The sequence below is a fragment of the Nyctereutes procyonoides genome, unplaced genomic scaffold (assembly GCF_905146905.1).
Source record: "Nyctereutes procyonoides isolate TBG_1078 unplaced genomic scaffold, NYPRO_anot_genome, whole genome shotgun sequence".
Taxonomy (NCBI): Eukaryota; Metazoa; Chordata; class Mammalia; order Carnivora; family Canidae; genus Nyctereutes; species Nyctereutes procyonoides.
The window spans coordinates 61,180,512-61,203,917 of record NW_026575135.1 but is presented as its reverse complement, the minus strand read 5'-3'; the positions used below and the strand labels follow the sequence as shown (position 1 = coordinate 61,203,917).

General features: G+C 37.6%; 1 protein-coding gene across 7 annotated transcripts in view; it reads right to left on the bottom strand.

Moving 5' to 3' along the window:
* CEP120 (centrosomal protein 120) overlaps positions 1–23,406 on the bottom strand; it is a 168,237-nt gene that overhangs the window by 55,000 nt on the left and 89,831 nt on the right. For all 7 annotated transcript variants that reach the window (XM_055302048.1, XM_055302045.1, XM_055302043.1 and 4 more), the window contains 4 exons: positions 20,949–21,041; positions 19,461–19,622; positions 16,078–16,200; positions 9,927–10,025 (listed from right to left, as the gene is read on the bottom strand). In XM_055302048.1, coding sequence (XP_055158023.1) covers positions 9,927–10,025; positions 16,078–16,200; positions 19,461–19,622; positions 20,949–21,041 — 477 coding nt within the window. The remainder of the gene's footprint in view (positions 1–9,926; positions 10,026–16,077; positions 16,201–19,460; positions 19,623–20,948; positions 21,042–23,406) is intronic.

Sequence of the window (23,406 nt, the reverse complement as noted above, 5' to 3'; positions counted from 1 at the left end):
ATATATATATATATATATATATATATATGGGTTTGTTTATGGACTCTCTAATGTGACTGATTTCTGTCCTTGCATTAAATCATACTGCCTTAATACCGTAACTTTTAAAATAGTAACTCTTGATAAGTGATGGTATAAGTCTTCTACATTTTCATATAAGTCTCAGTTTCTATGACTAAAAAAAAAAGGCTCCTGGGATTTATGATTATGCTTAATCTTCTGAATACCTTGGCCAAAACCATTATCTTTATAATACTGAGTCTTCAAACAGTAAACATTGTCTATTTCTTTAATTATTTAGATCTTATTTAATTTCACTTAATACTTTATAATTCTCTTTATACTAAGGTAACAACTTTCTTGTTGTTCTATGCTCCTAGGTATTTCTTCTTTTTAGATGTTATAGTAAATGGCAGAGTTTTTAGATTCTCATTTTCTAATTGGCTCTGGTACAGAGAATTAATGTTGATATTACATACTGATTAGGTGTCCAGCAAACTTACTAAACTCACTTAATTCTACTAGGTCATTAAATCTCCTGTCTTGATATGCTGTATTTCTTGGTTCAAAACATTTTCTAATTTTGCTTGTGGCTTTCAGTTTAGCTATGGGTAATTGGAAGTATACTACCTTATTTTCAATCATTTGGGGATATTCTCTTTTCATTAGTAATTTCTAGCTTAATCTCCCTGTGGACAGAAGATACTCTAAATTACAATCTTCTGAAATTTGTTGAGTAGTCTGATCTTGCATATAAGCAATGTGGCTACGTGGTCCATGTGTACTAGAATACATGTTTAGATTTTTCTGATGAAATACTCTACATATACCAAGGGTTGTGTTGTCTATCCTAAATCTTTACTAATTTTCTTGTTTGCTCTATCACTTCCCAAGAGTTACAATAAAGTTACCATTATGAACTTGTCTACTTTAAAAAAAAAAAAAACTAAAAGAAAAGTTTACTGAATCATAGTAGAAAGCTCTCAAAGAAGGAGGGGATCCAAGATGGTTGCCCCTTTTTAATTCTCAACACATTGCTTTATATGAATCTGTGGCTATTGCCAGGTACATATAGAACATGTAGAAATGTCATCTTCCCAGTGAATTGATGAACAATTTACGGTAACGCCTCTTGCCCTGAAGTTTACTTTGCCTGATACAAGTAGTGCTAGACCAGCTTTATGATTAGTATTAATGTGGTAGATACTTTTCCCTTTTTAAAATTTAACCATTCTGTGTCCTTAGATTTAAGTTGTGTCCCTTCTAAGTAGCATTCTGCTATATTTTTTAGTTTTTCATATAATATTTGTCTCTAATAACAGTATTTAGTCCATTTACATTTAAAGCAATTGGTGATATAAGTGGTTTAAATCTTTGTTAGGATTATCTATGTTTGATCCCTCTTTTTGATGTTATTCTCTCCTCTGGTCTTTTTTTTTTTAGTTAATCCTTTGTCATTCCATCCCCCACCCCCACCCCATCAGCTGCTTAGTCATTTTCACTCTCCTTTTAGAAATAATACAGATCAGGACTTTGACAACTTCACAAATAATGGAACATACTTGAAACATTTTAATTCTATTTGTTCCTTCGTATCTTTTCTACTTTTGCTCTTCTGGATTTTTGTCGTGAATTTTATTTCTACATATATCTTTTTTTTTAAATCTTTTTATTTTTATTTATTTATGAGAGAGAGAGAGAGAGAGAGAGAGAGAGAGAGAGAGAGAGAAGCAGGCTCCATGCATCGGGAGCCCGACATGGGATTCGATCCCGGGTCGCCAGGATCGCGCCCTGGGCCAAAGGCAGGCGCCAAACCGCTGCGCCACCCAGGGATCCCCTATTTCTACATATATCTTAAACCCAACCAATGCTGTGAGTGTTGTTTCCTCCCATCAACAACTATTTATTCTCCTGTTTTCATCTGGGATCATTTTCCTTCTGCCTAGAGAAAACCAATTTTTACTTTAGGTTTACCATGACAGTCTCCCAGTTTTCGTTAAGTCTGAAAAGTCTTATGTTACTGTTCTTTATGAAGAACACATAGAACGTGAGGTTGGCAGTTAATCCTCTGTCAATACTTCAAGGATGTTATGAATTCCTATGCTGCTGTGGTAAAGTCATCTGACAGTCTTACTGTTGCTTCTGTGAAGGCCAAGTCTTCCTGTATTCCCATCCCTTATGGTTTTCACAGCGCTTTTTTGACAACTTTACTATGATGAATCTAGGTACTGTTTACCTCATATTTATCCTGCTTAGGGTTCATAAATATTCTTGAATCTATAAACTGATACCTTTTTCACTTTTAGAGAATTCTCACCTAGTCTGTCTTAAAATACTCCCTTCTCTCCCATTCTGATGTCTTCTGAGGGCTTGCTGGAGTCTTAATATTTGTGTCTCCTCCAAATGCATATAGGTTTCCCTTTTTGAAAGGTGGTATCATACTGCTTTACTGTTATGAAAAATCTACATTAGTACCAGTTTTTGCTAAACAAATCCTAAGAGGATTTTTACTACTAGGAAAAATCTATTTCCATACTAATGTAGGTCTTTTGTAAAAGCTAAGTGGTGTAACACCAACTGTGGTGAAGTTGGGGATACTCTCTGCTTTGCATTATTTCAACTTCCAATAAGTTTCACAGGAACTCTCTACTTTCAGATAGCTGGAGAAATGTGTGTAATGAAACCTAATCCTCATTTTGAGCTGTTAGGGGATGGGGCCTTTGGGAGGTAATTAGTTCATGAAGGTGAGCCCTCATAAATGGGATTATTGCCCCTATAAAGGAGACCCAGAGTGCTCACTGGCCCCTCTACCACATGAGGACACAGCAAAAAGGTTGCCATTTATGAACTTGGAAGCAGGCCCTCACTAGATACAGAATCTGACCATGCTGGCTGCCACCTTGATCTTGGCCTTCCAGCCTCCAGAACTGTGAGAAACCAATGTCTGTTGTTTGTTAAGTCTGTGGTATTTCGTTATGGCAGCCCAAATGGTCTTAGGGTACATAGTTACACACACACACACACAAGGCAGTCTCATTCTCTATGCCACATGTTGTTCATGTTCTTTGCTATAGTTTCCATCCGCCCCCCCCCCCCCGGCTCCCACTTTCAGTTTGGATGCTTTTTTAGCTTGGTTCTGCAATATACAATCTGCTATTAATTCATCTATTGAATTTTATACTGCATTTAAAATCTTTTCACATCTAGAATTTCTGTATCATTCAGAAGATTCCAATTCTCTACCATCATTGTCCATCATATCACCTTTTTTCTAGAACAGAGTGATAGCTGTTATTTTAAATTTGGCTTCTAGTGATTTGAAAATCTGGATTACCTATTGACTGACTTCTATTGAGCAAGAGACCTAAAAACCATGCAAGTGGTTAATAAAAGATGCTCCAAAGTAGTAATCATGGATTATGAAAATTGAAGCCACAAAGTGATAATATTTCAGACCCACCAAACTGGAAAAAAATAATGCATGTTATAATAGCCAAATGTTGGACATGGTATGAAGAATAACAATTACACATTACTCCTGGGAGCTGAAAAGTTGTACAACCACTTTGGAAAGTAATTTGGCCATATTTAGCAAAGCAGAAGAAACCAGTGAACCCTATTACCAGAAACACCAGTTTTCAAAATAAATACTAGAGAAACTCGGACACATACAAAAATCTTCATTGTTGTCTTATTCTGTTAAAAAAAATCCACTGAAAAAGGACCGGATAAATCATGCTACATTCATATATTGGCTTTGAATGAAGCCAATGAAGATGAACTACAGCTTCTTTCCTCAAAGTAGCTAAATCTTAAAAGCAATTTTGAGTCCTATAAGGTAGACAACAGAATTATTCAAAGAAAATGATCTCATCTATGTAAAGTTGAAAAACATAAAAGTAAAGGAAAGCAAAGGAAAAATAAATACCAAATTTAAGCAAGTAGTCACCTCTGGAGAGGATGCAGTTGAGAAAAGGCATACAGAGCCTTTTCTCTAAAGCACTGATAATGCTGTTTCTTAAAATAGAAGGTGGGGGTTGCAGTTGTTTAAGAATCGTATTCCTTTTTTTTCTTTTCCTCCTCTTTGTACTGTTAGGATGTATTTCTTTCAAAAAGTAATTATTAAAAAAGGAAAAGAAAGCTCAACAAAAATACACCAAAATGTTAACAATGGCTGGGAAGGGATTATGGTGACTGGCGATTATTATTTTCTGTGTTAGGCAGTGTTGCAAAATGTGCATTTGTTTACAATTAGCAATGTTTTTCATGACAAGCAGAAGAAAGTAACACTAAAAGCGAATTTATAGTTTTAGGTTACTCTATAAAATTGTAACATTATAAAACTTGAAACATTCTAGTTCTGAAACATTGAAGAAAAGCCTTTAAATGCCTTGAATTTTTCTTCAAGTATATGGCATTAACAATAAACACACATACACGCACAAAAATTAGAGATTTAGAGAAAGAAATCCTCTCCATTGCCAGGTGCTCTGGTTAAAGGCTCCTCAATCAAGTGAGTATAATCTTTATTTTGCCTTAGCTGCCTATAAATCCAGGGAGGAGATGTAAACATGCATACACTAGACTAAACAGCGGCTAAAAAGTGGCCACTACTTACTCTCCCACTCACACATACCATGTAAGTCTGTGGGAAAAACTTACCACTAAACTAAGGAACTCAAGTAAAGTTTTCTGAAAATAACCCAGAGCTGACAAGGCAGTAGGAGGGCCTGGATGGTTTCAAGACACAGTTTTTAACCAAGACTTGGACCTCCAACTGTTTTCTTAAACAAAGATTTACATCCCATCCTTGGCTAAATTACTTATAAATTAATCAAATTAATTACCCTGAGTGGATAAGCAGGAGGCTGGACAAGATACTGCTGATGTCAGCCAATGAAGTCTGTGTTGTTTTAACTAAATATATCAGAGCTTAGTTTTAAACAGATCTACTGTGCACAAATATGGTAAGGGAACCATATCCTAACCCAAAATCTTAGTCCTGTTTCCTGTCCTGGGAACAGATGTACCTAGTTTTAATTGATCTGACATAATGAAACTGTTAGATTTTCTATAGCAACAAGTTCATACCTCTTCATGCTTCATTTTTTAAAAGTAGCTGCTTTTATTCTACCCAATTATTTCCTAAGGTGACAAGGAATGTTAAGTAAGGCGACAATCTTGAGTATCTGAAGAACAAGGAAACTCAAGTGTTGGTTTTGGTTTAAAAATATTTTGATAATGTACCTTCGTGGACATGGGGGGAAAAAAGAAACTAATTTTCCCGTTAACTAACCATCAGAATTCTTTAAGATCTGTGCTATCCACTGTACCAAAGATACCAAATTCAGAATGTCTCGGTATCATTTCCTTATTTCTAAGTTAGGACCCACTTTATGTTCTATTTTGCAGCTGTTGCCTCCCCAGTTAGCAAGAAACAACACCAACAAAAACTACAGCTTGGAAACACAGATTTTTATGGTTGTAAAGCAGAAGAAAAGATTTTTTTCTAAGTCATTAGAAGAGTATGATTTTTTAATTCACAAATTGACTATACTGGGTCACCTTTGAGTAATGGAAATCTGTTTAAACATTCTTTGGCAATAGGGACCAGGCATTAGATCTTATTTCCAAGCTTTACCAGCTGGGTTTTGTCATTAACATTTATTAACAATCTAAGATATGGCTTTCCCTGTCTAATCCGTACTACACAAATGTTTTGTATGGCCCTCCAGAGGATTTTGCTGTGACAAATTACTGGCAGAGATTATAGCCCCGTGGCTATTGACCAGAAGCAATGTAAAATTAACATGGTACTAATCCAATTTAAACAAGAAGTTGCACAAACAATCCTCTGAACAAAAGCAGATAGAAGATTCCAATTTATATTTGAACACAATAAATGTGTTTTTAATAAAAAGTTCTAGAAAAAAATTGTATTTTCACACATATGAATTGTGCCTATTTGATGAAGTTATTAATTTTAATCCTGCAAAAACATTTAGTGGCAGAGCACAATGCAGCATGGTAATCACAAAGGCTCTTGCATTTCTTCTTAAGTTGTCTGTAGAACATCAGTGATTCCTAGTGACCTCAAAGTTTGTTTACAGTATTGTTTCCAAAGCAGAAAGTTTGTGGGATAAGGAACAGAATTAGTCTGCAAGGAGGATCACTGTACTCGAAAGAACAGGACTATTTTCCTGAAGAAAGACTTTTAACATTGTTTACGTCTTAATACACAGAGTAACTCCAAGGGGAGCATCTGACTTTTGTGGTGACAGCTGTTCTGTTGGGGGAACAAATAGCCAAAAATCATTTTGCCCAATGGTTTTTAGGCAGGAGGGTAGAAAACACACAGGAAGAAAGGATAAACGGAAAAGAATGAATGAAATGGGGAAAAGTAAGAAGACAGCAAAAGTGTACAAGGATGCCTGTAAAAGGAAGGGAGGGGCCAAAAGGGCAGCCTTTTCGTGACAATTATAATGAAATCTTGTTGCAGTAATCAAGGCATTTCCTTTGGAGAAACAAGTCCTCACTAATCAACAGCTAATACTTTTCTACCTTTTCATTACTGATTTTGGAGATGCCTTTTAATTCATTACCATTCTGAGTCTCTGAGCCTCCACCATGTAACTTTTCTTCAGCAGCAGGCACCATCTTCCACCCCTTCCCCATCTACTTTGGGTTTTAAGACTGGAAATGCTTTCAAATCTAATAGTAGTATTTGGAATGCTGTCTTTGAAACATTTCTCCCTTAGCTTTGAGGGACAAAATACACTGAGAAGCCCGTTGTCCTCCTATTTTTTCTAACACGTCCTGTGTTGTTACATAGGCTCTAACTGCATTTGCACTTTTCACCACCCTGCTAGAGCCCGGGTTATCAGTCCTCCAAATTGGACAGAGGATTCCCAAGGGGTAGGGGACACTGCTCTGTGTGGAGTACAGGGTAGCTCTGTGCCACGGTACCCCAGGCTCTCAGTATTAAGCACATGCTGTCAGATGAGTACAGAATGACCGACTCAATGCACTCTCCTCTCTTGATATGCCAGCTTGCGGAAGCTCTCCTCCTGACATTCAGCTTTATCTGCACATTCAGGTATTTTTTTTCCTTCTATACAGTTTTCTAAAGAATAGCTATAAAACTATCATGTAAATACAAAGTATTGTTATTACTCAAACTATATCCTGCCTGCTTCCCTATTGCTATTACTATATAACCACATCCACAGCTATCTGAGACTTAAAAAATCTGAAATTGTTGTTGGCTACCCTTTGTTAGAACATGTAGTCACAACTCCCTCCAATATTTTGTGTTTCAAAAATATCCATAGCTCTTAACCAATTTTGACTAAAATCAGTAACACTGCACACTAGTTTTAGCAGTTACCATATATCATATCCAATGTACCAAACACTGTATTAAATACTGTATAAACCATTCATTCAATGCTTGGAACAACCTGTAATGAGAAATTAGTCTCCTGGTTTGTATGGTGAACAAAAATCAAAAGCAATTACCCAAGTCACAGAGGGTAGTTAAGAGGTACAACCAAATTCATTCAGCTCACCTCTCAGGACTCCAATGCCAGGTTCTAAAACCACCATGTGTGCCACCTCTGAGACAATTTGGATCCTGTTACTTTTAACAACTACTCTAAACACATTATTTCCTTGCTCCCAATTCCTCAGGACTCCCCCTCTTTGTACCCTATGTAACCTAAGTAACTCGGCATCATGACTTTAGCTTCTTCCCCCTCAAAGTCACTCAATTCTCTTCATCAGAGCTTGTCCATCTCACAGTCAGTGATGTCATTTCCCTGGCTGGGATGTGCCACACCAAGCATGCCTCAGTACTTTGTGAAAAATCCCTAAGGCTTTCCCTGGCATACTTTCTTCTTGAAATTCTTGAATTATTTGGCTTCTATGCAGTAAAAAGATAATGATATAAAGGGTAAAGAACCTGGGCTCCAGTCTGATGGCTCCAAAGCTTGCTGGCTGCCTTGCTCATGATCTGTGTGAGCAGGTGCACCTGACTTAACTGCTCTAAGTCTCAGTGTCTTTCATCTGGAAAATGGGAATAAAATCACCAGATCCAGAGGGATCTTGGTTAGGATTAAATGACATCAAGTGGGGAACTGGGAATCACAGTTATGATCACCCTCTTGCTCTCTAGCTGCTGCCTATAACCAGCTCTCATTCCATTTTTCTGGAAACCAGAATGCTCAGTTCTGGCCACCACAGCTTAAATTCTCACCTCTGCAAGGGAGTCTTTCCTCTCTTTTTCAGCCCAATCATCCTCCCCACACCAGATCCATTCTTCTGACTGCTTGTTCACTTTCTCTCTGCAAAAGTTACAATGTCCAACTTTGCAAGTCCTATCGCCTTCTCGTCTTAATACTGGAAAACTCTTTTCCAGGCAGTAAAGCTTGAACCTTTGGCATCATCTTTGACTTTCTACTCTGCATTATCATCAGGTAGCCTGTGCTATGCATAATCTATCAAAACCATGTTTTTTTGGTTTTTGCTGTAATTTACAAGAATCTGTGTGTCCTGTTCCCACTGAAGTTCCAGTCCTTATTCCCTGAAATGTTCTCTACAATGGGTCCTCCTCTGTGGTCCAAGTATAGTCTCTGCTTTCCAACGTCATGCCTGTTTGCCACAATCATTTCATCAGTTTTACTTCCAACATTTCCCTCACTAACTGTCCTAAATAACAACCCACTCACTGGAGATCTATCTCAACTACCTCCTCTTCCACAGCACCTTTCTTAAGTGCAATTAAATATATATACTTTCCCCTCCTGATTACTCTGGATGCTAATTGTCAGGGCTCTTACTCCTAAATATAAATGTTGTACTTGTGATTTTCTTCCCTATTACTAAATTGCAAGCTCCCTGAGGGAAAGACTTCAGTTTTACATTCATCTATCAATCTAGGGCAGTAGCTTGAATGCAGGAGACCGCAGTTACATTCATCTATCCTTAGTACTGTGAACTTTTATAAACTAGTCACTTTGTGTAATCTCAGCTCTTCCATGAGCTCTGTTAAAGCAAACTGTATTAGTTCTTCTCCTGCGGTCTTGTACATAACTCTCTATGAGGGCAGGAAGTGATAAGTACAATACCACAAAGATGTTTAATAGCATTTGATGGTCATGGAGACAGATGAAAAGAAGAGAAATGTGAAAGATCCTATGTGCCAAATTTCATTCAGAATAAAAGTGACCATTCAAGGAAAGGCAAAAGTTAGAATAAGCTAACCATTACTGACCCTTAAAATTGTTAGGACAAGTAGGCTGGATTCTAAAAAACCTTGCTCACATTTTATTTGATCTTACCCCAAAATATGATTAATTTCTCCTGAGCCTTACAGCATTTGTTATCAAGGAATAGGAAGGAGGGGGAAAAAAGTAATTTAAGAAGCCAAAAAAAAAAAAAAAAAAAAAAAGCATTCAGGAAACTACTATCACTTTTTAAACTCTTGAAAAATTATGCAAAACTGTGATTTCTTTTCTCTACTGAATAAATGTCTTAGGAATAACATTTAAACTAAGCTGTTACAGTGGAGGATATGTTAAAATTTTTCAGCTATTCCTGAAGTTCTCTCCTAAAATGTACTTTCAGTGGAAGGAATACTAAGAGGAAAAAAAAAATGGCCATCTTATAAGTCAAGTAAAAGAAATTAATCCCAATTTTCTGGGAATGATAGTTGGCAACTTAAGAAAAAAAAAAGACTTAAACTTAATTTTTTTATTAAAAAAAAATGTCTTTTAAAAAGCCCATAAACTCCTACTGTGAGAAATAGCCCGGGAGATTGAAATGTATGCATTTGAACATACAAGATATTGCCAAATACACATACTTGTAAAGAATCAAGGGAAAAAGACATAAAAAGAACAATCCATCATCAGCTATAAACTACATACCTGTTTAAGTCTGGCAAGTTCTTTCAAAGCTCGTCCCCACTGCTGCTTGTAATGCAGTTTAGACTTAGTTGCAGATTCCAACTTCCTTTCAAGTTCAACCTAACAGTGATTAAAATCGTATCAAGTGAAACACTATACCACTGTGTACAATCACTGAAAGATAATATATACAAAGAGTCTGGCTTAAGAAAAGAGTTTATATAGTGTAACATACGACATCATCTAAAACTGTTATATAATTTACTATAAATATTATGGCACATGAACATTTTCTTGTTTAAAATATAGTCGTATTTTTACTGCCTAACAGCCTATACTAAAAGGAACCGAATCAGTCTTAACCTCCAGACAGTTACTATAAATGTATTAAAACGTGTATAGAGTGAAAAACAAATTCACTTTTTACAAAAAGCAGTTCTTACTGTTAGCATTCCAATTCAGCTGGCACTCTAAATCTGAGAAACCACGTTCTTCCTTTTGGAGTCCTATCATGACATGGAACTTGGTCTTATAACAAAAAGAGCGAGCAGAGATACTTTTCTAACTATATTTTGGCAAGAATCAGAGAATGCTGAAAACAGTGAAATGTTTTATCAGAAAGCAATTTACTAAGAAAGAGTACAAAGTGAAAAATATTTTAAGAATGTTAAAATAAACCCAAGAGTTGGAAAAATAATGCTCCTAATAACACTCATCTAACTTTTATTTTCTATTTTTCTTCAAATATATAAAGAAAAACATGAAAGTGATTCCATTAAAGAAATGGTTATTTATACTTGCAGCAGGCAATCTGTTGTGCATGAACTGAAGCCAACTTGGCTATGTTCTGGAATGTACTCTCTCAGTGTTTCAAACCAAGTACCAAACAAACTCATGAAGCCAACAGTTTTAGTATTTAAGTGATAATGTAATAATATGCCTGAATTACAGTAAAATACTGTGACTCTAAACAGGCCTAAGTTTTTTATATCAAGTCTAGTTTTTCCCATACACACAACTCCTGTTTTGCAGGAAAACAAACCAAAGGCACTCTCCCACAATTCAAACTCCAGAAAACTTATATAAAAATAAAATGAAAGGAAAAGCTGATTGCCAAATTCTCTTCACAAAAGACCAGAACATTCTCTGCAGTAATATATGACTTCATGGAGTCAAGGTCTTTTCTGCTCTACAAATCCCTGGTGCTTAGATATAAAGGTGTTGACATTTCACAACTAGACTGAGATGTCTTAAGTTGAATAATACTCTGAGATTATCAAAGATGATCTCTTCTACTTACTCCTCACAGATTTATACATATGACTTGGTAATTTAACAATAGGGCATTGGTGAGAGGACTAGCAACAATCTTTTTACAGCTCTGAGATAAAAGGGCAGTATTTAATTACAAAAGCGATCATGTCCATGGGTCTCAGAGAAGGTGTAGTAGTCTGGATGGGCCTAAGGATGAGGGTTAGGATGAGGATGAAGCCAGAGGGATCATGTATATCCCGGGGAAGGGCTCAACAGAGAAAGCAGGGCAGGTTTTAACAGTTTTGCCATAATTAGCAAAATAAGTCCCATTTGCATAAGTTATTCACACTTAAATTAAAAAAAAATTGTCGTTGGCAAATTTCAGATACAAATCTCACTTCTAATTCATTCCTTTGGCCTAATCAAGATTCCTACCTTTATTTGTTTTAAGAATTCAAGTGCCTCTGTGATTCTAATGGCTACAGATAGGATATAATTCCAGGGCATTCACAGACCTCCTGTTAAGATCTCTCACTGTGAGTAGATGTGAAGCTTGGGCTCACCTGTACACTTATGTCATGAGCCAAGTTACAGATCTCTGACCTCCGGCTCTGCGCCTCCGAGCGCAGGCAGAAAGCACAGATCCTTGCTTGCTGATACCCCCATTGGCCTGCTTCTGTGCCCATTGCTCTTGTTCTCTACTAGACAGATGGCACTGGCTTTGTCCCTGATGTCCTACTCCCCAGTTCCAATCTGTTGCAAGTAACTCCAGAGTGCCCCCTGGAAGAATGTGACAGTTTTACTCTTTTACATTCATGCCATTTCCTTAACCCATGTTCTTCTTCTCGGGTCTCCTCAGCCTCAACTCTTTCCTCTCTGCACATTGCACCTTATTCCCTGCCAGAAAAAAAATTGACTGTGGCTACCACTCACCTGTAGTCTTGAGCCTCCACTCCTCAGCCTATGTTTCAAGGTGTTCCAGAATTTCACTTCTGTCCTGTTTCCTGGGTATTCCTCAAGAGAAAACCGTCTCCTCTAGCCCCCAGGCTGGTGTCCTGTAGACCACTTTCCCTGCCCCATCGACTTCCTGAGCCAGATACTTCTTTTTCTACTCTGCTTACTTAAAATGTTAAGCTTCAGGCTCAGCTATCCCCCCAGGAAGCAGTCTTTTAAAACTACTGTTTTCTAAATTGCCAAGAGTTCCTGTTACATGCCCTGGTGTTTGATTACATACAATCACTTATGGCTCTTTGCGTCTTCTCCCCAATTTTATTGCATACTTTCTGAAAATGAAGAGAATATGCTTTTTCTCTTTCTCTCTTTTCTCCCCTCACCCTTCCCTTTGCCTTAAGACTGGGATGGATGGGATGCCAAATACTCTTAAAGCAGAAAATTTCAGGGCTTATCTTCAACTTCAGTCTGCCCTACTAAATCATGTTTTCTATATTTCATTAATTTAAAAGAGTTATTTTTAAGCCATCTAAGAGTCATTCCTACCAAAAAGCAAATCATAAACTATTACTGACTTCTTACATAACAAAAGGAATCAGGACTATTTGGTAAAATTGTATCTTTATTCTTATACCATTTCTGTGAAAATGGAAGTATTTCTTCTACACTGAAGACAGTAATCAGAAAAGAAAAAGTTCTCACTCAGCCAGAAATTACAGATGGAATCAGATACTTTTTCACTATGTCTTTCTTTTTGTGCTTTTAGGTTTTGTTATTACCTAGAAATAAGAAATAAGATTCTGCCCTCTTCTGGCTCCAAAAAAAATTTACCAAGAATTTTCACAAAAGCTGAGAAGCCTTGTTTTACTGAACACTTAAACATGCTGGATGAATCCATTAGGTCTGGTGCAGGGGCAGCTGCATTAGTAATTTTTCTCCCCCTTGCTCTTAACAAATTCATGGCATTGTTTAAACTTCTAATATGTTGAGTGATTTTTACCTTCTTGGTAGAAGTATAGTTGGAAAAAATGGGTTTTGAAAATGACTTAAAATGTATTTCTAAGGTTGAAAGTATAAAGTTTATATTCAGAAAAAATAATGCTTCTGTTCTGAGATTAGTAGTCTCTGAGAGTAAAACAATAAAATGAAAATACTCTCTGACACCTATGCTAAGAGGGCTTGTGAGAATGGCTGAGACACTGTGCGCTTCAGCCATCTTTGGGAGGTACCACAGAATTCAGAATTGTAAACCCGGAAATAGTTGAACACTTGTTTTTATCAAAAGAGAGGCTGAAAATCTCCAGCTGGATTCAAGTTCACTGGTAGACAAATGAACAGGCCAAAAACTCAAATGGAGAAATGGAAAGACTGTCCAGATATGTAAGAAACAGAATCAACCAGGCTTGGCAGTCAAGTCCACGTGGGGTAAGAAGAGGAACCAAAGATAGCGCGGCCCTGGACAGGCCACAGAAACATTTAATGAGTTCAGAAATAGCAGAATAATACCCACTTCAACTCTTTTTTTTTTTTAACCACGGTCTAATTCTTGTGTCCGACTTTTCTATGTAGTCACCCTTTCTGCCTTTTAAATAGTGTCTCTTTTTCCCAAGAAAAACTCTTTCATGGTCCACTCACCCCTCCTCTCTTAAAGCTAAATTTCTCCCTGCTGTAATTTTTTTTTTTTTAACAGTGTGAGGCCTCTGGGTTTGTTGTTTTTTCGATGCCAAACTTTTTAATAAGCCACTATAATATGGCTTCTTCAAAGTTAATGATTTCTTACCTGACAAGCCCATGGCCCTTCCTCCACCATTCTTGACTTGCCCTTGATGAGATAGGACCTCTACCCTCTTTTTTTTTTTCAAAAATCCTCCTCTTCTGGCACTGCGCTAGACTAAATCTTTTTAGCCTCCTTCTCTGACTCTTCTCTTCTGTCCCTGAGGCCATACATCCCCCTAGATGTTCAGGGGTTCTTCCTAAATATACCTCAGCCCCTATTTGTATCTGCATCTAAAGTGGCTTCTTTATGCCCCTGACTCCCCAACCTGGAGGTCTAGCCCTTTTCTCTCTTCCCTACTGTCCTTCTCATTTTTAACCACTCAGTTAACTGCTCCACTTTTTTTCTGTTAGCATCTCAAATGTAGTATGTCTAGAATCATAATTCTCTACAAGAGGCACTTCCTCAAAAAGTTCTTCTTGAAAATTCTTCACTTTATTGACATCCATTAAGCCAATCTGATAAACTTGAGTAATCTCTGACTTTTCTTACCAGATGAAATACAAATTCTCTAACTTACCATCTAAGGTCTTCCCCCTCTCCCACCCATAGGGCCAAAAATTCCACTTACAGCATTCTCTTATCAGTCTCATTTTTATTTTGCAACTACAACCGTAATGACCCAATAGTCAAGCTATTACTCAGATATGCAATAGACTCTCTAACCTTTCTACTTGGCTTAAATACCTCTTCTTAGAATCTCCTTCCCCATATATTCACCCATTAAAAGGTCATGTGTCCTTTAGGTTGCATATCCAGTCTCATTTCGTAGTTACACTTCACATGTTGATTTCAGGAGAAGTAGCTTTGTTTCCCCTTTGCACTCGTGGCTCTTTGTAAGAGAAAGTTAGATGGTATCAGCCATCATCTACCTTTAACCTTAACTATCTAGGTAAGTTCCCTGCCTCTTTGTATGACTGGTCATTTACCTGACTCTATCCTAAATGTTTTCTAATCATACAGAATAGCATTTAGCACAATGTCAAAGATCGTTTATCTTTGCTGGGTAATGAAAAATCAGTTCGGTCCATGGGCATCCTGCCAAGAAACCAGAAATCACTACAGCTCTTTAAAAGAGATTAATTCAATACAGGGGACTGGTGATACAGGTCATGGAAAAGCAGAAATGCCAGAGGGTATAGGGTAAGGCCCCTCAATGATTAGCAGCATCAGCCTGGGCCAGGCATTACAGAAGGAAGTACCAGGAGTAGCAGTTCTTACTATCTAGAACCTAGAAACAAGGCTTGTCTAGGGAGCTAGAGTACAGTGGGGAGTGCACAAGGCAAGCTAAAGAGAAGGGCTGTCAGGCAGGAGAGGGAACCATAAAAAAAAGTATGCCCACTACTGGAGAAAATTACAAAAGCACAGAGATAAAGACACAGACAGCAAAAAGTGACCCTAGCATCTTCCCAACTTCCATCTCCCAATTTTCTTAAAGTGCCCCCTAGTGGCCTTTAACTTCGAGAGCTTATTTTCTTATTTACAACCTGTGTCATTTTCTTATTATATAGGTTGAATCTTCTCAGTAACAACTAAAGAACATCAAACGATAAAATGCAAGATTGTATGCTGTCAGATTAGGTTGTCTGTTGTACTTTACACATTTTTTAATGCCTAGAACCAGAACATACTCCCTGTTACTGGAGAATCCCCATATAAATAGAGGCAAGACCTGGCTTACAACCACAGGAAACAAAAAAGGATGGATATCACATCTTCCAGGCTAAGAGGAGAGTGCAGATTTGTAATGATGCTGAGTCTACAGGGTAGTGATAGAGCATTCACAACAGCAAGACCAGCACCAGAATCAGGGGATACAGAAATCTAGGGACACAGCAGTGACAGCAGCAGGAACAGATGTTTTTGTGGAAGGACAGGAGATGCCCTACTTCCCCCAGTTCTTGCTCCTATATTAAAACTTGTTCTTTACCCTTCCTGAAAGTTTCACGGATTCCTTTATTCTTACAGTTAGTCACTTCTGTGATAATGCAAACAACTACCCGTTACAGTATAAGCTATAGCTGATAAAACTGATAAAAGAAATTCAAGTACTGACAAATGTCACGTGTCTAGAATTCTGTTCTTAATTGACATCAGAATACTACAGTGAAACATTGTTTTATAGTCAAATAATACTTACTGATTTTATAAATTATTAGAATTGGTTAAATTGCCATAATCTGACATGAGTACCTTTTCTAAGGTGAGAAGATTGATTTCAGACTGTAGGCGGATTTCTGGTTTGTTGCTTTGCTGATCCTTGAACTGATGAAACTCTTTTTCCAAAATCTTATACTTATTTTCAGCATCATTAAGCTGTATATTAAGAAAAAAAAAGTATTATAGGCTTTAAATAACACCAGTATGCTAAGTTCAATAGTACAGAATTCAAGTGTCATTTTTTAATTTTAAAGCATGTTTATAGTAGAAAATTTAGAAAATTCCCGAAATATGAGAAAAATTAAGATACAAAAACCTAAGAGTATGAAATTTGTTATAAAACCAGTATCACAAGAACATTTTTGTTAAACTTTAAATGGCAAATGAAATTCACTTTATAAAAATACTGATACCACATACTTGAAATGTCACATGTAAGAAGATATTGTGCATTTTACATATACCAGCTAATTATGGATGAAAACAAACTTTTAGTGCAGTATTTTTCTTATTATTTGACGCTCTAAGAACTTCGTTATTCAAATACTATTACAACTTAAAATCATTTCAAGAGTATTTGGCCCAATACTTTCATTTTTGTGGCTAAGAAATTTAAGGGTTACAGAAGCTCAATGACTGTGGCAGTGCCTAAAAGCTAGTCAGTAGCAGAAGCATGAGTAGCATCCAGACATTTTCAATCCTAGAACAATGCTCTGATGAAAGCAGGCACTTTATTAAATTTAGAAAGAGACCACCTTGACTCAAGTCTATATATAACTCCCCTTAGAACAGTTTCAGAACTACAAAAAAAAAACCCTCCGAAAAAAAAAATAGGATATAAAGATGTTCTTTTCAAATCTGGATTTTTTTTTAAATCAAATGCATACAAGCACTGTTAAAGAAGCCTTCCAAAAACATGTAACACTATGACTACTAATCTTTAGATAAACCCATTTATCTTATCGCTACGATATGACTTACCTGCATTTGAAATATTGAGAAAATGTAAGACAGAAATGGAACTTAAAATTATCAATAATAAATTCTTATTTCATGCCAGTAAATATAAATAATTCTAATTAGGATTTATGTTGCATCTTTAGGTAATGATATATTCCATTACCTGAAAATTCTTCATAGGTCTGAAGGTTACCTCTTGGAATATCCAAATTTCTATTTTTAAATTTGAATAAGAACCGTCCTCAAGCATCTCTGTCACATTTATTTGTTTTAGCTTTTGTTTAAAAGACTTCATATTTGGTATTTTTTCCACCATGCAGAGATAATTACTGTGGCTCCAATCAGGTTTTACAGAAAGTAAGCTATGAGGCATAATAGGCTCTTTTTCTTTTGCTAAATGGTCCATAAACAACATTGATGGAGTTGTGGGACCTGCTTTTTATATAATGGAATACAGATACTTCATCTTTCACTGACGGTGTCTTTTTGTCATTTGTTCCTGTCTGGTTAGAACTGTGTTAAGTATACGGAATCTGGTTCTGAGTAAGGGCCTAGAATGTTGTATATAAAATATGAAATGTTCCCAGTAAAGCGCTTAGGGATTTTAGCATCCCAGAAATATGTGCTGCCAGCTCCTTCCACTCCCCAGCTGGGTTTCTCCCAAGGTCTTAGACTATATTTTAGGAGTGGCTGGGGTAATTTTTGCTAAATTGCCAGCTCTTGCCACAAAGGTTCTTCCCACAAAGATGTTAGCTAATTATATCAGTCTGGGACAAGGTAGAAATAGTTTTTTTAAAAAAATCTCCTGGTGATTCTAATACATGTTAGAAGCCTCTGTTCTAGGAGGCTCGATCGTCCTAAGAAATGGAAGAAAGGAAGCACTACTGGTGAATCCTATCACGACTGCCCCCTTGTACAACTAAGTAATGTGATTTTATCTGGCCCTGAACAGTTATGGAAACTCTTCTTCATGCCAGAATTTACTGAAGAGTTTGGAGGCACTGACCATACATATCTATTCTATGCTGAAATTTTTCAAGAAGGATAAACTTAATTTTTAACAGCTTGATCCTTCTTTTTTTTCCAGCAAGAATTTATTAAGCACTATTATGTATGTTCTGAAGGCTGGCTGGGCTCCAGGCATACACATACAAACCAAAGGAGTTTTATGGAACTAACAATCTAATGCTGATCAGATTATCACGCTAATGAAAATAAAAACTAACTGCTAATACATCTAATAAAAACTCGATGGAGACTTAGAGTACAGGAATCAGGGAAGATTGCTCTGGCTAAGTGATGCTTCAGCCTAAAACTCAGGGATGAGTATAGTTCACAAGGCTCAGAAAAAGCAGTACACACCAAGATCCTATGTAGGCCTGAGGACTCAAAGGAAACCCACTGAGGTCAGAGAGCCTCCAGCAGGGGGGAAAGATGGGAGACCCAGCCAAAGAAGTCAGCTGGGTCCCAACTACGCAAAGGCTAAGAGGGCAAGATCCTAACTCTGATTTTTATCCTCAGAGCAATAAGATGATACTGGAGGATGTTAATGGAGGGTGTGAGGATTCCCCGAGTGTCAACATCACCCTGGCTGTAACAAGAACAGATGAGAGGGTCCATTACTGAAATGACACTTAGAGGACAGTCAGGTATGGACAGGAGTGTCAGGGTGAGTTTTCAATGCCTATGAGAGATCCAAGTAGAGGTCAAAATGCAATTGGTTAGCTGGATGGCTCTACCATGTCAAGGATATAAATGTGAAAGTCCCAGAGGTACACTGTGTCTCTGAAGCTATGGGTGCAAATAAGATTGTTTTGTATAAAATAAGTCCTGAGCTTGGAGAAAGCCCAACACTGAATGGCTAGAAAAAAGGAAAAGCAGCCTGTGAAGGAGCTTGAGGGGTGGCCAGAAAAGCAGAGGCACACCAGGAGAAGAGTGGCACGGAGGGTAAGAGAAGACCATATATAAACATGAAGACAACAGTGTAGAAGCTGTCAGTAAGTTTGGGCAAGATGAGAAGTAAAAATGATCTGCCACTGGTGGCTTCCCTGACACCTGGCTGGAAGGACGAGGCTGGGGTGTGGAGTGGATGGGGTGGACAGGTGAGTGTAAGGGAAGGAGGGATGGGAGAACAGGCCATTCTCTCACCAACCCTGGTTCTTAACTAAATTTGGTTCAGTGACATATAATACTTTGGCCACAACGAAATTTATCAGAAAAAAATCTGGCGATCTACCGGAAATTTAGTTCCTTTCCATGTGAGTAATTATAAAGGAAGAGACCTGGTCCAAGTGTAGTTTTTGGCTTTGATTTAGGAAAACAGGATCTGACTTAAAGTGTATCTGAATCTCAGTTGCAATCAATATGATCATAAGTTGGAATTACTGTGAATTTTGGGACCCTGTCAGTGAATGCAGATAAGCAAGCCCCTAGGGCTAACTGCTCTGAGAGGCCACCTGCTGCTGTAGACGGTGTTTGTCCTCTTCCAGCTGTCTCATCTTTAACCTTTCTAGTTCAACCTGGTGAACACAGTCTTCTTTGGCCCTCCGGATGGAGTCCTGAAGTTCTTGCAGGTTCCGTTCACGTTCTGATTTCAGTTCCTTTCTTTCTCTTTGAACCTGTGAACAAGTGTGTCTGTTAGAGGTCAGCTCACTCTTGGCTGCATTACACTGGTCAAGAGTCTGTTATCCTTATATACTGTCAAAAGTTTAGAATATTTACAAATTTATTTTCACATCCTTTTCCATTATTAAAAGGAGTGGTTAAGTATATACTGAAATCATACATTTTTAATCCATCATCATTTAATTTTAAAATACAATGTATATCCAAAATTCCATATATGACTTACATAAATTCAAATGAAAAGGCCCTAATCACTTAATATTCCTATTTGAATAAAACCTCAGCATTGCGTTACCTAAGCAAATATGCCCAAGTTTCATTCCTTCTTTAGAAATTTCTTAGATTCTAGGGGTGCCTGGGTGGCTCAGTTGGTTAAGCATCCAACTCTTGGTTTCAGCTCAGGTCCTGATCTCAGAGTGGTGAGATCAAGCCCTGTGCTAGGCTCCCTGCTCAACAGGAAGTTTGCTTAAGGTTCTCTCTCCTTCTCCCTCTGCCCTGATCTGTACAAAAACACTGGGGCACCTAGGTAGCTCAGTTGGTTAAGCAGCCAACTCTTGACCTCAGGTCTTGAGTGAAGGATTATAAATGCAAACCCTACTAAAAACAAACAAAAAACAAAATTTCTTACATTCTGCCTAATAACATAGAAGGTGATTGAGCCTTAGTGTTGGAAACCATATATTTAAGGTCAAATATCTAAATCAAATTAGAAATTCCAGAAAATGTGTGAAGATTAGGTTAGAGAGATATGCTGGGAAAAATTCTGAGAAATACAGGTGGTTAGGGAAGGGGCATATAAACTTAATGTGGAAGGAATTCTATTTACTTTGAAATGACTTTTGTAATAATTTAAATAGACATTTAGAGTCAAATTTAATAAGACCTAACAAAATTGCTGACTAGACACAGCACTAACAAAAGTTTTCATTCATCCTTTGGATCTAACCTTTAATGGGCAACAAAGAGGGATAATCCCTTTTTACTGAGAACGTCAGAACTTTAGGCCACTAAGCATGTGCTACACATTTTCTCTATTCTCTAGGTAGTGCACCTATCCTTCCTTCCCCATAATGGGAACGTTAACCAAAAATCTCTACCACTGCAGACGTCAAAGTTGGCTGAATAACATTTCAATTAACAGACACTTCACTGTCTATTCCTCACATTCTGACCTATTATTGAACAGCAATTTTCTCCATCATGCCTACAAGACAATTTCCATGAAATGGATTTTACATGAGCATAAAGGAAAAATAATAGCATGTGCCTAGTATATGGATTCTGGGAAATGAAGACATACGACAGAGGAATACAGTTACCTCTGATTCTGCAAGGACAAGCTGCTGCTCTCGCTTCTCTAAGTCAATTAGGGTTTTTTGAAGTTTTCCTTCTAGAACAGTATATTCAGCCACCTAAAACAGAATAAAAGAAAAATTACCTTTCCCCCAAATTCAAAACATGAACAAATTAAACAATGCATACATTATAACTTACTGAAACAAAAAGATGTAGGAATAGTAAAATCATGAATTATATCCACCAATTCAAGGCAGAAATTCTTTCTAGTGCTCAAAGGAAGGAAGCCCATCTAGCCTCTGCCTGGATGCCTCTCCATTTCCTGAGGAAGCTCTTTCTCTCATGGGGCAATCAGACTACTAGTAAAATCCTATGTTCACACTCAACACTTAGAGCTCCTTAAAATCTGCCTGGTCAATACTCCAGTATTCCTCTGACGCAGCCCCCCCCCCCCTCCCGCCCCTTTATCACTTACACTCCTTTCCTAGAACACTGGTCAGTTTCAAGTCAGTCCTCCTCCTGGTTCAGATCTGATCCTTTCCTACAATTCCAATAGCTGAGCTCATGATTACTTCTGAAGCCAGACTCCCTGCTTGGGACCCAAGCCTAGCACCCCAATTGCTATGGTCTGAAATCCTGCTCTGCCCTTTGACCCTGTGAGTCCCAATCAGAGTAAGAGGTCTGCGAGGTCAACCTACACAGGATGTAGGACTCTAACAGTTTTTTATCTTTCATTTCTGATCATTTTTACTAGACCTTTCTGAACCACTTTTTCTGGTCTCACCAACTACTCTCCAGATCCCAGTCCTCATCCTAATCTTCTCTTTCCCACAGTCATTAAGACATTGGTTTGATGCTCCTGAATCATATTTGTATCCCAAAAACAGAAGGAAAATAAAAATCTATGTTCACATATTTGAATCTGGTGATAGCCATCATGTATCCTCTTAGTGTTTTTTCTTCTCCAAGATAAATACAAGTTTTAGCTATTACTCACATATTAGGATTTCTACATCATCTAATATCTTGGATTTAATCTAGAGTCTAGATTCTAGACTAAAGTCTTTTTAAAAATGTGGTACCCAGATGTGATCTCACTACTTCAGAAGCCGAAGAATGTCCCCTGGCCAGAGATAAGAACAGCAAGTCTGTTAACTTAGTCTACAGCTGCATATGCTATTTCAGGATTCTAATCATGTCATTTGCTGTGTCAAAGAAAATCCCCCAAGGCTTTTGTTTTTAAACCTGGGATAACTATATCCACATACCTATTGTCCAAAAGACTGTGTTTACAGAATATGACATTTCTCCTTGTTAACTTTATTTCAATGATTTAGTCAGCCTACCAACCCATCATGATCACTTATATATTAACTCTACCACCTACCTTTGGTTTATCTAAAATAAAATTAAAAAAAAAAAAAAAAGCTAAGTGTGCCTTACCTCCTTAAAAAGTCCTACAGAGATAGGGAAACAGGATGATGAGTCAGAATTCCAATGTTCTGCTTCTGGGAATGCAAAGGCATGCAGAGCCCTGTCTCAGGAGGTCTCCTTACCTGCTATATGACCTCCACAGATGACATGAACCACCTACCATCACGTACACTCAGAACTCCCAAATCCAGATTGCAAAGTCAAAATCCCCTCCAGAGATTGAGACCTCTAAGTCTGAGTATCTGCTGCATATGCCAATATTCCCCATGTATCTCAAACTAAAAAATGTATTAAAAACTAGAAATCATCATTTAAATAACAAAGATCTATTTAAAACCTAGCAGGTGTGGGTAAAACAAAGTCCTGTGAAACCTGTACTCTGAGGGAAGAACAACTACGAACAAAGTGGGTGTTTAATGCAATCCTTTTTTTTTTTTTTTAAGATTTTATTTATTCATTCATGAGAGGCACAGGCAGAGGGAGAAGCAGGCTCCATGCAGGGAGCCCGACGTGGGACTCCATCTCAGCTCTCCAGGATCACACCCTGGGCTGAAGGTGGCACTAAACCACTGAGCCACCCAGCCTGCCCTAATGCAATCCTAAGTAAATGATAAGACAAAAATAAGCAGAATGAGTGTATACTTTGCCTTCTTCCTCTGCCCCCAGGCACTATTTTGGATATAATAATGATGAGAGAAGACCTCATTCAGACAATTCTCAACAGAAACCAGGAAATACCTCTAACAAAAGAATATTCTATTGATCCTGAGGGAGGCCACGGCTTAGCATGTCTAAGGAACTACAAGGAGGCCAGGTTGGTGAGAACAGACTGTAGCAAAAGGCTGACAGAAATGAGGTCATAGAAGCAGCTGGGAGACAGATCACATAAACCCTGTAGGACTTGTAGGACTTCTCCACAGTGACTCAATTTTACGGTAACTTATCAAGTTTTAGAAAATGGATCTCATCCTAGTTGACCATATTCTTGCAAGACAGGGCACACATTGTACTCTCAAATGTATTTAGGTTGAAATAAAATGGCAACAT